General features: G+C 39.7%; 2 protein-coding genes and 1 long non-coding RNA gene across 3 annotated transcripts; 2 read left to right on the forward strand and 1 right to left on the reverse strand.

Annotated features, from left to right (window-relative positions):
* Positions 1-413: 413 nt before the first annotated feature.
* Positions 414-4,045, forward strand: LOC113022463 (SUZ RNA-binding domain-containing-like). The gene is made up of 4 exons (XM_026167901.2): positions 414-870; positions 2,460-2,509; positions 2,679-2,948; positions 3,064-4,045. Exons 1-4 carry the CDS (start codon positions 820-822, stop codon positions 3,173-3,175), a joined length of 483 nt encoding a protein of 160 aa, XP_026023686.1. The 5' UTR covers positions 414-819; the 3' UTR covers positions 3,176-4,045.
* Positions 2,422-3,195, reverse strand: LOC145428913 (uncharacterized). The gene is made up of 2 exons (XR_013909258.1): positions 3,055-3,195; positions 2,422-2,974 (listed from the first exon to the last, which is right to left on the reverse strand). It is a non-coding gene; the product is annotated as an uncharacterized LOC145428913 (long non-coding RNA).
* Positions 4,046-5,959: 1,914 nt separating the features above from the next.
* Positions 5,960-11,727, forward strand: necap2 (NECAP endocytosis associated 2). Its single transcript, XM_026167900.2, has 8 exons — positions 5,960-6,125; positions 6,879-6,979; positions 8,964-9,068; positions 9,301-9,382; positions 9,817-9,925; positions 10,323-10,467; positions 10,570-10,654; positions 10,782-11,727. Exons 1-8 carry the CDS (start codon positions 6,031-6,033, stop codon positions 10,825-10,827), a joined length of 768 nt encoding a protein of 255 aa, XP_026023685.1. The 5' UTR covers positions 5,960-6,030; the 3' UTR covers positions 10,828-11,727.
* The last annotated feature ends 1,144 nt before the right edge of the window (positions 11,728-12,871 follow it).

The following is a 12,871-nucleotide window of genomic DNA, read 5'->3' on the forward strand; positions in this document are numbered from 1 at the left end:
TTGGCTGATGAGACTTTGATTGATGTATTTATTGAGACTTTGGATGTCTATAAGGCTGCGAGTCACTGTTATCATAACGTTCTTTTAATTGTTATGTATGTACTTTTCTTCCCAAAATTTTCCCAGAGTACAATATTAATTAATAAAGACTGAAACCAAGACTATAACTAAAAGAAGCTAAACTAAAACTAAACACTTTCAAAAAGATAAAAAAGTAAAACAAGAAAACTCACGCTGGAAACTAACTGAAATGAAACAGAATTAAAAGCAAAAAAACGTCCAAACGATATAAAAAATAAAACTAATTATGAATAACAAAATTATAATAACAGTGGTACAGACGCCTTCATTTGTTAAACCACTCCATTTGGAGGCAGCCTGTGGTTGACGTTACCTGTAGCTTACGTTATGACGTCATTTCCCTTCTTCGATTTGACGGTTAAACTTGAGAGGTGTAGTGAAGCTAAGTATTAAAGCATTGCAGGGACAGCGGTTTATAAAAACATAACGTCCAAGGGTGTTTGTTTTCTGTGTGAGCAGCAGCGGTGACCGGGGTTCATTTACTGAGGATTTTAAACAGCAGACAGCTGGTGGCGTTTGCTCCGAATGTAGCTTTAAGCTAGCAGGCTAACACGAGGCCGGGGTAAAGGTTTGGGAATTTGTTTATCCAGCTTTTATCTCATCATAAAAAGGGACCCAGTGGCGGAGCTCCCTGTGGTTTGTACTTGAGCGCTTGCCGTCGACTCATGCCCACTGTGGGGTACATTTAGCCGGTGAAGCGAAGAGAGCCAACCAGCTACCCAGCAGTCCCGTTTAAACATGGAGGATGAAGAGGTTGCAGAAAGCTGGGAAGAGGCGGCGGACAGCGGGGTGAGAGACGCTAACATACTGTGCTAAACAGGGATGTAACAGCACCCCGGCTTTAGTCTGACAGCCACCCAGGCACAGTGCAAGAGCTGTCGATAGAGTAGAGGCTTCCTGCGCCCAAAAACATTAGCGTTTTTTTTCCAGCCGAACTTCCTGGTTGAGTCTTGCAGGCCGTGCTGACACGGGACTGAGCACACCATCACATCAATTAATTTATCCAACTGTGGAAATAATCTGAGTAACGTCATTGTAGAAACAATATCGTAACATGTTCAGCTTTTTCCAGCAGCCCCCCCCCCCCCCAAATGTGCCCTGAAATGAACCGTGTCAGCACCTTCGCAGTCTAGTGTGTGCCACTGATTGTAGAAAATAGTTTTATAAACAGCCGCTGGTTTGTACACATACATTTTTCTGTGTGTTTCCCAAAAAAAATGAACCCTGCTAGATTTGATTGTGCTAAAGTGTAATGTGTCACTTGTGATCTAATTTGAGGTTCTCTGCAATAGCACCTAAGTGTCCTCGAAACACTGAGTTTGTGACTGTAGGGGGTTTCAATTAGTTTAGTAGCTTTTTTAAAAAGTTTTTTGTTTTTATCAGCTAAACACTACCTATGGATCTCAGCTTTATTGGTAAGCCTTTTTATGTGTTGTTTAGAAGAGTTTTCTGCCCTACTTTTGCATATTTGTTACACTCACGTAGAGTGTAATTGAGAAATTAATTTTTAATATTAGACATATTCAGAGCTGGAGTTGTTTGTGTATTTTGGATCATTGTCTTGCTGCATAATCCAAGTGAGTTTGAGCTTTGGGGCATGAACTGATGGCAGGACATTCTCCTTCAGTCTTCCATGTTTGACTGTTGGTGTTATGTTGATTTTAGGAAGCGTTGTTAGTTTTATGGCAGATGTAACGGGACTCAAACCTTCCAAAAACTGAACTTTGGTCTCTACAGTCCACAGAATATTTTCCCAAAAGTCTTGGGTATCGTCAAGATATTTTTAGGCAAATGTGAGATGAGCCTCTTTGCATTCTTTTTGGTCAGCAGTCACTTTTGGGGGCAATTAGGTCACAATCAAAACTGCAAGATAACATATATATGCATATATTAAGACTATCTTTAGGTTCTCCTCTACTGTTAAATACACATCCAAATTTCAGTTATCTCCTGTGCACCAACATGTTTTGGATACTTTCACATTTGTGTACTTTGTCATCTGGTTATGTGTGTATTTAGTTAGTTTATAATAATTATCATACTGCCAACAAAAAGCTAAAACACTGCACATTTACTATAGCAACAAAGACTTTCCCAGCATAAGGTATTTGATCAATTGCATGTGAGGCTGTCTTTGGTGATGAAGGTTTAATAAAGTCTGAAACACACAGAAAAGTTTTACCTGCTCTGCTGCGTTTGGTTGTCACTTAAGAGTGATTGTAGTAGGGTAATTGAGCCAGGATTGGAATGATATCCGGTCCAAATACCTGATAGGTGTATCTCTACAATGTGAACATGTTTGGTATACAGGATGATGTGAGGACAAAAGTAGAAATCGAGTTAATTATTGTATATATGTATTATATTTCCTCCTTCAGGAAATTGAGAGAAGACTTGAGGCAAAGCTGAAAATAAATCAGGAAGCAAAGTAAGTAACCAGAAGACAAAGTTACTGCTTTCTGCTTCTTTTTTCCCCAACAATATCTTTGTGAATATTTTTTTAAAACTTTATTGGCAAGACTAAAACTAAGGAAATGAAATTAACTTGAAACATGCCCAGACCTCTTCAAACACTAATGATTTTCTCATCTTTGCAGAAAGTCCAATTTGAAATCAGCCAGTTCACCTATACGAACTGCTGTCGTAGTCCAAGATGACTCTCTCCCAGCAGCACCACCACCTCAAATCCGAATTTTAAAGCGCCCTACAAATAACGGCAACACAGGAAACCCCGCTGCCTCGTCTCGTCCCGCTCAGCAGATGAAGTCTCTGGCCCAGAGAGAGGCAGAGTATGCAGAAGCCCGAAGGAGGATTTTGGGTAGTGCTTCTTCAGAAGAGACGCCTCAGGACAATCAGTGCAAGGACAGGTGAGTTGTAATGTCTGCAAAATCAACTGTGACAACAAAATGTTTTGAAGAAGACACCTAAAAGAGAAAAACACTGTTTTGTAATGTATTCTAATTTTTCTCTTACCATTATTAGGCCAGCTTGTATGAGTGTGCAGCAACCACTGGAACCAGTTCGTTCAAACAATCACGTGATCCGTCAACCCAACGGCCCGGATGGCACCTCAGGCTTCCGACTGTGCAGATAGGCTGGAGCTGCTTGATTCAAGACACGGATGTCTTCCTGAGAGGGCACTGAGGGTGCAGTGAGGAGTGTTGTGTGTGGTATGAAGAGCAGAGCGGTGGGACGAAATAAAATTTGACAGACGTTAGACATTTGAAGATGTAGCATGGATTTAGATGAACTTCTCCACCCTCTCTCTTCTCTGCTTACACTGGTGTGGTCTTTGCCTTTTGCCTTGTTTTTTCCCTCTGTGGAAGCTTACAAGGGGCTGGCAGAGATCAGCCAAAGATCCGAAATCCTTTGTGTTCCACACTGTGAGCAGGCTTTCGCCTCACATTCCTACACACTGTGTTACTTTGACGTACCATGAGGTGCCCTATGATTTTAGGTCTGATTGGCCGGCCGAGTGCCAGGACATCAGGTGTCTGTCTCTTCAGGGAGAATACGGAGAGCTTGCAGATTTGTGGGACCTCCCCAGAAAAGGCAAGCACACGAGGTGGCCTTTCCACTGATGAAGCGTGGGTCATGGCTGGGTATCCACCGGGGTACTGGCCTTAATTTGTCGGGTTCATTTGGAATGAAATGCTTGACGGTGCCATAAATTTATTGCGTGTTCAGCAGCTTGAGTGAGCAGCAATAAAAATAAAAAAAAAATTGTACTGATGGAGCCTTTTGGTGCCTAGCAGTGTGCTTTTAATACTGTAGTCGATGGCAGTGGCTCAGGCCACAAGTGTCCACAATCCTCTGTAAGGCACAAGTGGCCCTTAAAGAAATGCCCGGTGGGCACACAGCCTGTGGCCAAAAAGAATAGAGCTGAAGGACAGTATCACTAAATCTAAGCTTATCTAAGCAATAATGATGAAATTACTCCCTTTTTTTCCTTTCTCTTTTAAAATGTTGCCCTTTTTCTGTGCCGTTTCTTTTTGTTCACATATGGTTTTAAACACTTCATATTGTTCATGTGTTTCATTTCTGACACATAGTACGTATAAGTCAGGTGATCTGTAGTGTGTAAGAGCCTAGAAGATGTAGTCTGCATAGTCGTGTCATATTCAGTTATATCTAATTGGCAGAAGACATGAACTGAAAGTTTAAAGTGTGTTTAAAAAAAAAAAAAAAAATGTTCCTGTGTTGTTCCTTTGCTGTTTCGGAGCAGCTCAGCTCTGGAGTTGATGATGATTTTGGTGGGTTTTCGTACCGGCTGCAGTTTGCTGATTTATTACCTACAGTTAAGAGTTGTATTAATTATTCAGAAATAATTATTTCAAGCTCAGCCTAGATGGGGATATCATCTAAAGTTTTGTGTTGGCAAATATTCTTCCAGGGCCAGGAAACCTTAAAGAAAATGGTGTTCTTTACCTAATATCATCTTACAGTGTGGTCTGCTTGTTTGGGACCAATTTAAAATAAGAGTTTGCCTGCAATAACATGATAGTATAGGCAAATCCTGATGAATAACCAGTGCTGACACTTGTAGTAAACAGTACATGAGCCTGCGGCAGGTTTTCAACCTTTCTACGCTGTTATGCCTTAAAAGATAAACAATCCTTGGTCTCCATCACACGCTCTCCAGCAGGTAGTGCTCATACATATTTGGAGCTTTCTGTGAAAGGTTATTTATGTCACAAGTAAACTGCAGCACAGCACAGGAGCACATTTATCAACATGGCTGGAAGTGTTGCATTTGTGCCACTTATTCCTGCTTCAAAAAGTAGAAGTTTTTGTTTTAGGAGATTATCTACAATGAAAAGGAGGACGTTTGGACCTACAACATCTAGATGATGTGCTACTAATACAGCGTTCCCTGGGATCCTATTCAATTATTGTAACAAAATCAGTTTCTAATCAGTTTAAACTGAAAAGGAGAAATAGTCATCCTGTACCTGTGTGATGTACCCATGATGCTTTGCTGAAGTCATTCATAGCCACCTGTCTAGTGTGAAGCTCATTTTATGTCATCATTGTTTTGAAGCTTTAGGGGGAAAAAGCTCATTAAATTTGAACACCCTTTAATAAACACACTCAGCGGTACAACTTGCTTCATGTGTTGTTATTTTAGAAAACACAGTAGTCTTTCATATGCTGCTCAGAATAATGAAGGGGGCACTGGATCAGCACAGTCTAAGATGGACTTCAGGGATATCAGTCTGCGTGTGCGGAGGCACCAACAATCCATGATCAGATCCATGATCTGTTTATAACTATCCACTGCATCCGGTGAACTTTTGGGAAAACATGCAACAAACATGTGACTTTTTCTGCTCTAGCTTTTCACCCTCAATGGAAAAACAACCCACATGAAAATAATTTGCTACTATGACTGTCCCCATGGTGACAAATTAATCTAATATTAGAGGGAATGCAGGAAAATTTGCTTAACACTTCAAAGATTGGGTCACCAGTTTGTCTTCAAACAATCACTGAAAAAAGTTTAGTTTGCTGTAATATTTCCCATTTGTACTGGGCATGAAGAGATGAAAATGATTTTTAGGACAAACCTCACATAATGCATATTTTGTGTTATTTAGTACTGTGTAGTAATGTATTGTATCAGGAAGGAAATACATGAATTCACTGGCTTCTAATACATTTCGCACAGTAAGAAGGATTGAAATACGATATGTATCATTTTTTATAAGAGGAGAATAATTTCAGTGTTCTTATGGAAAACTTCCTGTTCTTTCTCTATTTATATACATTATACTGTTCTTTCTAGGCTATTCTAAGTTCTTATTGACAGACTGTGACGTACTCTTTAGGCGCTTATACATCCTGGCCGGAGGTGGCGCTGTTAAGGTCCGGTTAGCCTGGTTCAGCAGGACAGAGCCGAGGGTCCATTGAAAGTCGGAAGTTGGTTTTGGGTTAGCGAAACTTGACAAGATGGCAGAAGACAACAGCTACGAGTCAATGCTCTGTGTAAAGCCAGAGGTCCATGTTTACCGGATCCCGCCGCGGGCCTCTAACCGCGGATATCGGTACGTGCTAATGTTTTTAACTGGCGAGAGCAGCCAGACTTTTGATAGCGGGCTAATTTTGCAGGTATGCGCCCATTATCGGACAGCAGTTTGTCAGGATAGTTTGTTAGGTTTTTGTCATTCGATTACTGCTTTTACGGGTAGCCAATATATACTTTTAATATAAAAATATAATTTTAACTGTATCAGCTCACGGAAATGGGACTTCAACATCCTGTCGTCTTACCTGCGACTTGCACCTGTTGGCGTTTAAAAGCTTACTTCTCACGTCGATGACACGCAGATGTAACGCTGTAGCTTTGGTCTGATTGGCCGGCCAAAATGTTGATTTTAAGTATCTGTCCAATGATAGATGCAGATGCTCAACTTTAACGCTAGTAGAAAATTATTCTTGTTTTTAGTGTCTTAGTTTGAAATGTGTCGTTTGTTTTAGTGGAGTCACGTCTTTGCTCCTAAACAATTTGTTGAAAACGTCTTCTTACAAAAGGGAAAATCACACATTAAGTTCTTTTCTCAGTTAATTAGTTGTATAAGTACACAGTTTTAATGCCGTAGACACAACAGTTAACAACTACATTTTAATGGCTTTAACATCTGTAAGAGTAGATAGAGCTCATGTCTCATTTTAGTCTGACTTGAAGCTTTCATTTCCCTTCCTCCATCAAAAGTAGCAGCTGGCAGTGACTGGGTCAGCTGTTTTCATAGAGGATTACACCACTTTCACAAGTAGATATGTGTTTCCTGTTTTTCTAGTGCTGCAGACTGGAAGCTGGATGAACCTGCGTGGAGTGGAAGGTTGAAAATAACTGCCAAAGGAAAGATGGCCTACATTAAGTTAGAGGATAAAAATACAGGTAGGCAGAAAAAGGACTGCTTTAATTAGAGAAGTAAGAAAGAAGACTAAGAAGAAGGAAAAAAATTGGTAGTAAACCCCAAACTAGACTGTAGTAACTAGTTAACAGTTAGGTTTGTGTCTTCATAATTGTGTCTTACAATACGTTGACGGTTTAAATATATGGTTCAAAACCAGTATTTAAAGTGGGATTTGGCAAAGGGGATCTGGTAAAGTGTAACAGCATGATTCACCTAGAAAGGAGTCTCATAGTTACTATAGTTTTCTATGCTGAGGTCCTGTAGGTTTGTTTTCATTGCGAACAGGCTGTGATTAGCTGACCTGTCCTGCTTTGGCTCTGACGTCTTCTGCTCTTAGTGGATTTATCCAACTGCATTTGACGATATACACTTGTGGTCACAAGTTCACGTAAATCATGAGTGTTAATGTCATGGTAATCTGGGGCATTTAATGATTTCTTTGAACTGTTCGTGTTCCAGGGTGGAATGATTACACAGTATACATCCTTAATTACTTTAAAAAACAACCTTAGGATGTGCAAGCTTGAATATAATTAGAATTCTTTTAAATATGTACATGCACCCCTACTAATAGGCTTGACCTCGGGGCTTTGGGAAAATCATTCCAGAAGCTTAATGTTAGCCTGCTTTACCAATTCCAAAACCAGTTTTGATGTGTGTTTGGGAACATTGTCCTTTTGGAACACCCAACTATGTTCACGTTTCGACCCTCCGGAAAGAAGGGTGGAAACTTGATCTGATCTGAAGTGATCCGAGATAAAGTTGAAGAATTTGGAGGTAGTCCTCTGTCTTCATTGTTCCATCTACTTTGTGCAATGTACTGGTATCACTGGCGGCAGAACAGCTCCAGAGAATGATGCTACCACTACAGTGTTTGACAGCTGGTATAATGTTCTCAGTTTAAAAGTCCCAGCTTTACTCCTCTAAACATAACTCTTGTCATTGTGGCCAAACAGCTCAGTCTTTATCTCATCTGACCCCAAACCTTTTCTCCAGAAGGCATTTTACTTGTCCGTGTGAGGAACTGCAAATTTCAGTCGAGTTTGAAAGTGCTGATTTTGGAGCAGGGGCTTCTTTCTTGGTCGGCGTCCTCTCTGTGGTGATGTAAAACTGGTTTCACTATGGACAGCAATGCTGTTCCAGCAGATGTCAGTTCATGGCACGCTTGAACATTGGGGCTTTCTGGGTTTTTCCTGAACATCCTCACCAATTTCTTCTCATCTGAGGGTGAAAGTTTGGATTTTCTTCCAGTCCTTGGCAAAGTGGTGACACATCCAAAAAACTATTCAATTGCACTTGCATACAGTTGTTTAGTAGAGACCTTCCCAATGTGTGTAAATTTAGAATCCTCACATCTTTGCTGAGTTCTTTGGACTTTCCCATTATTTTTAGTATTGGTCAATACAATGAGTCTATAAAGGTCTATGTTGTACAATCATTACCCCCTGGAAACGGAACAAATCAAATAAACCATTAAAAGCCATAATTACTGTGACGTTCATGGCCACAATGAGTGTGTGTGCAACCTTCTGACCATAGCTGTGTGAACAAATGTTATTGACTTTCATGGTTGCTTTGCAACCTGTAGCCAATGAGTGTCAAAAATGCAAAGGAGTAGGTCCTGTTATTAAGAACTAGCTTGTGTCTTTGAACTATTTTACTTAGATTACCTTTGTCTTTGTTGCGCACTGAGATATAAAGCTGCACGTATAGAACCACAAATTACATCCAGCAAAAATAGTTTAAAGGGTTTTGGGAATACATTAAAACAGTTTGCAGTTTCGGTGATTGTTACCAGGTCAACCTTTTACATTACAGCATGACATATTTTTACAGGGTTATCAAAGCTCCTTTTCAGAAACCTTGCTGTCTTGTTTTGTTTTATTCAGTCATCTCAACTTGACAGCTTGTTGGTAACAGAAAATAACCCTGGGGCTTTGTTTGGTGTAAATTTACTCTTTGCAGGAGAGCTGTTTGCACAAGCTCCAGTCGAACAGTATCCAGGTTGTGTCGTGGAAGCAGTAACAGACTCCAGCAGGTATTTTGTGATCCGGATAGAGGATGGCAACGGTAAGACAAAGTATTTGGAACGGCATGTTTTGTTTCGTTAAGGGCATGCTCCACATTTTGTTGAGCTTGACTTAATCTCAGTATTTGTTTTGTACAACTTAACTTTTGTAATCTCATAGTCCCAGTTTCCTGTAAACTGTGTGCCCTGTAGTATGTGCGTTGTGATTTATAGATGTAAGGTTGAACCCGTGTGAACTAACTGTATAAATATCCTTTTTTTCCCCCCTTAAAGGACGTCATGCTTTTATTGGTCTGGGTTTTGCTGATCGTGGAGACTCATTTGACTTCAATGTCGCTTTACAAGACCATTTTAAGTAAGTCGCCATCTATTACGTTAGCTTTTTATTTTAATTTTATTGTCCAGTTTGGGCCAAGCTTTAGGTTTATTTGAGTCCCACATCATCACTCCTCTACCTCCGTGCTTCACAGTTCAACTGAGGTGTTTGATCTGTTGTGTTTGGGGCTTTTGCCACACAGCTCCACTTGTGTCTCTTATTTCCAGCAGACATTGTTCCAGAGGTATTGGGGTTTGTTTAGATGCAACTTTACCTCCCCAAGCTGTGTTACTAAGTTCTTTTTAAAGGGAAGAGGCTTTCTGACATGTCTGACATTTTAACCCTTATTGACTGAAATGGTTCAAATGTAACTAGAAGTTAAGCATCTTAACTTCTAGTCTAATTTTTGTTTATGTGTATCAATAACCAGATTGATTTAGCAATAATAATTATTCTGCTTTCAATTTTTAAAGGTGGGTCAAACAAGAAGGTGAGCTCGCAAAACTGGAAGCTTCTCAGAGCGCAGCCCCTAAACTGGACCTGAGCTTCAAAGAGGGACAGACCATCAAAATCAGCATCGGGGTGAGCACACAGCGGAAGATTGCAGATTGAATGATGACGCGACAGGTTTCCCAGGGATTTAAAAAAGTTACTCGTTTACATTAATGAATGTATCATGCCTCAGCATTCAAACAGGCTTTTAAAGCACTGTAGGGGAAAAGTCACCACTCTGATTGTCAGCGTAGTTTCTGGATTATTTCCAGTCTTTAGGAATCAAAGTTGCTCAATTACATGAAAAATCATAAACTTGATTATTTAACTCTGTCTTTTAAGAAAAATAGTACTTGTTGTACCTCACAGACTCCTGTGTTTCCAAACAGATAAAACGGTTTTACGACTTTTGTTAATCAAAGTTTGAACCTTGCACAACTGAGTGCCTAAGAGGTCAAATACTTAAAAATACGACTCTCTGTTACAGAACATCAAGAAGAAGGACGCAGGTGGTGCCAAACCACGGCCCATGGCTGGTGGCCTGCTCCCTCCTCCACCTGGAGCAAAGGCTGGAGTTATCCTGCCACCCCCGGCAGGAGCACAGACAGTCCCGCTTGCACAGACGAACACCGGTGATCACGATGCTTCTCAACCGCAGCAGCTTTTTACACAAATACGTGCTAACTGTAACGATGTTTATACCAACACGGATTTCTTTTTGTCTCCAAATCCAGCTCCTCTTCTAGACTTCGGCTCGCCCGTCCCTGCACCCCAGCCCAGCTCCGACGTGTGGGGAGATTTCACATCCGCGGGTTCCAAGTAAGACATCACCTACACCTCTGTGTGCCTCAGCGTTACATCCATCCATCTTTGTTTGATTTCTTTATTTTATTTCTGTGTGTGTTCATCAATCTCCCATCCTTTACCCCACCCCTCTCATCCACAGCTCCAGTACAGATGCTGTCAAGTCAGGATGGGTGCAGTTTAGTTGAGCTGTAAGAAAACGTGCAGACACTCAGGTTCCAAACATTCCACGGACAGGACGATTGTGGTGAAAGATTTATAATTTTTCAAAAAAGAAAGTAAGAGGGGAACTGTTAGGAGACTCATTTGCTGCACTTACTCTCACTCCCTCTGACAGCACACTCTGGAAGAACAAACGTTAAAATGTGTATATTTTTACAATCTCCTGTTTCCCCACACTCTGCTATGCAGTAGGATCGATATTTTTAAATAGTCGGGTAACCACTGAAGTGTAAATGAAGTGTCCAAAAAGGTCGTCTCTTCACACTAACTTGATCAGCTGTTTTTCTATAGCTTTAAATCAGATGCTCCCATGTTTTCATCTTCAATCTGTCTATAATTATGAGTAGATTTGATTGTGCCTACGTGCTCTTGCGCTGTCCTTTAATGGTCTGATTTCACCAGCACCGTTTAGCTTAAGGTTTTTTGTTTTTTGGTGGACATTTGAGAAAATAGTTGGAATGTCCCTGTTTTGTTTAGCTGTTTACAAAAATGTGTTGTTTTTCTGCTTATAGCTTCTCCCATCTTTCTGATTCTTCTTTTAGTACACCTGTTGAAGCTTTATTGAACATTTATAGTTAGTTTTACATTAACTTTCCTACGCCCTCATTATTATTATTTTTTTAATCATATGTTGGGGTAAAAAAAATCATTTCTGTCTGTCGTTCAAAGCGTCTATGTGTCTTGTTGGTGTGTTTGTCCTCCGTGTGTCTTTACCTCACGTTTTAAATTGTGCCTTTTACCCAGCTGAAACTTCCTTACCCCTGTTGGCAATTGCATCGACTGTTTGATTAAGTGCCTTCCTGAAAAAAGTATATTGTATAAAATATAAACCTATGTCTTCTTGTAAATAAACTATATATATTTCAGTGGTGTTGAGTTTTTGATTTTAAATAGGAAGGTTGGTGGTTCAGTCTCTGGCTGCTCCAGTCACAGAGCCTGTGAATGACACATGCTGTATAAAGTGCTTTGGGTAAACAAGTACAGTAGGAAGGTGCTTTATCGATGAAGTCGAGACCACTGTCAGGGTTAGGGATAGTTGTATAATTTTCAAGGTCTACAATCAAGAAGTGCTTTCATGTATGTAAACAGAGGATTTACATTAAGCTCCAAACCACTGTTTACACTCGAGAGCAGGAAGGACAGATAAGACTTTACCAGAAAACGCATAAAAGAGCCCGCACAGTGCTGAAAATGGATAAATCACTAGATGGATGAAGCCAAGATTAACTTGTGTCAGAATGATGGGAAGGAAAAAAAAACATGCACCAAACCTTACAGACACCAAACTGAAACAGATTCAGCTGAAAAACATTTAGACATTTAACGTTTCCTGTGAAGTAAGTGTGATCGGGATTTATTTACTAGACTACAGGTGTCTAATATCAGTTCATTAATACAGTTTGGCACAACACATGTCAGGGGTTGGTTTTAGCATGGGGGGGGGGCAGCCAGGACCCTTACTGGATACCACCGGCATGCAGGAATCGAACTTGCAACTCCCGCTCCAAAGGTGTGCAGTAACTACGCTGTCCAGCTGCTTGTTATTTTATATGTATTTATTTTTGTTATTAAAAAGTCGATGAATGGATGGATTGGATGTTAGATATTATTTTGATGCTTTTAAAAGATAAATGTCTCTCATTTTGGTTACTGAATTTTTTTAAAATATTTTATTTAAAAATAATATTGTTTTTATTAAATATATGGGAAAATGGATATGATTGGATGTTAGATATTAAAAATGTGAACTGAAAAAGTAAATGTCATATTATTTTGTTCATTTGAGATGATTATTTAAGAGAGGTTATTTAAAAATATTAATTTAATTCATTTTTTAAATTAAGCATTGGATATGATGATATGACTGGATTTTAGATAGTTAAAAGTGTTATTTTGTTCACTTAAAATGATTATTTATAAGATATTTTGAAATAAAATAATGAAGTGGTTAAATTCTTTCATTTAACCTTGGATAAATGTATATGCTCGGATTTTAGATATTATTTGAAC

Source organism: Astatotilapia calliptera, chromosome 5 (assembly GCF_964374335.1).
Source record: "Astatotilapia calliptera chromosome 5, fAstCal68.1, whole genome shotgun sequence".
In the NCBI taxonomy this organism is placed as follows: Eukaryota; Metazoa; Chordata; class Actinopteri; order Cichliformes; family Cichlidae; genus Astatotilapia; species Astatotilapia calliptera.

Coding starts and splice junctions, on each gene's coding strand:
- LOC113022463 (XM_026167901.2), top strand. CDS start 820: ATGGAGGATGAAGAGGTTGCAGAAAGCTGGGAAGAGGCGGCGGACAGC. Junction 2,510..2,678: donor AAAATAAATCAGGAAGCAAA/GTAAGTAACCAG, acceptor TCATCTTTGCAG/AAAGTCCAATTTGAAATCAG. Junction 2,949..3,063: donor GACAATCAGTGCAAGGACAG/GTGAGTTGTAAT, acceptor TACCATTATTAG/GCCAGCTTGTATGAGTGTGC.
- necap2 (XM_026167900.2), top strand. CDS start 6,031: ATGGCAGAAGACAACAGCTACGAGTCAATGCTCTGTGTAAAGCCAGAG. Junction 6,980..8,963: donor GTTAGAGGATAAAAATACAG/GTAGGCAGAAAA, acceptor TACTCTTTGCAG/GAGAGCTGTTTGCACAAGCT. Junction 9,926..10,322: donor CCATCAAAATCAGCATCGGG/GTGAGCACACAG, acceptor TCTCTGTTACAG/AACATCAAGAAGAAGGACGC.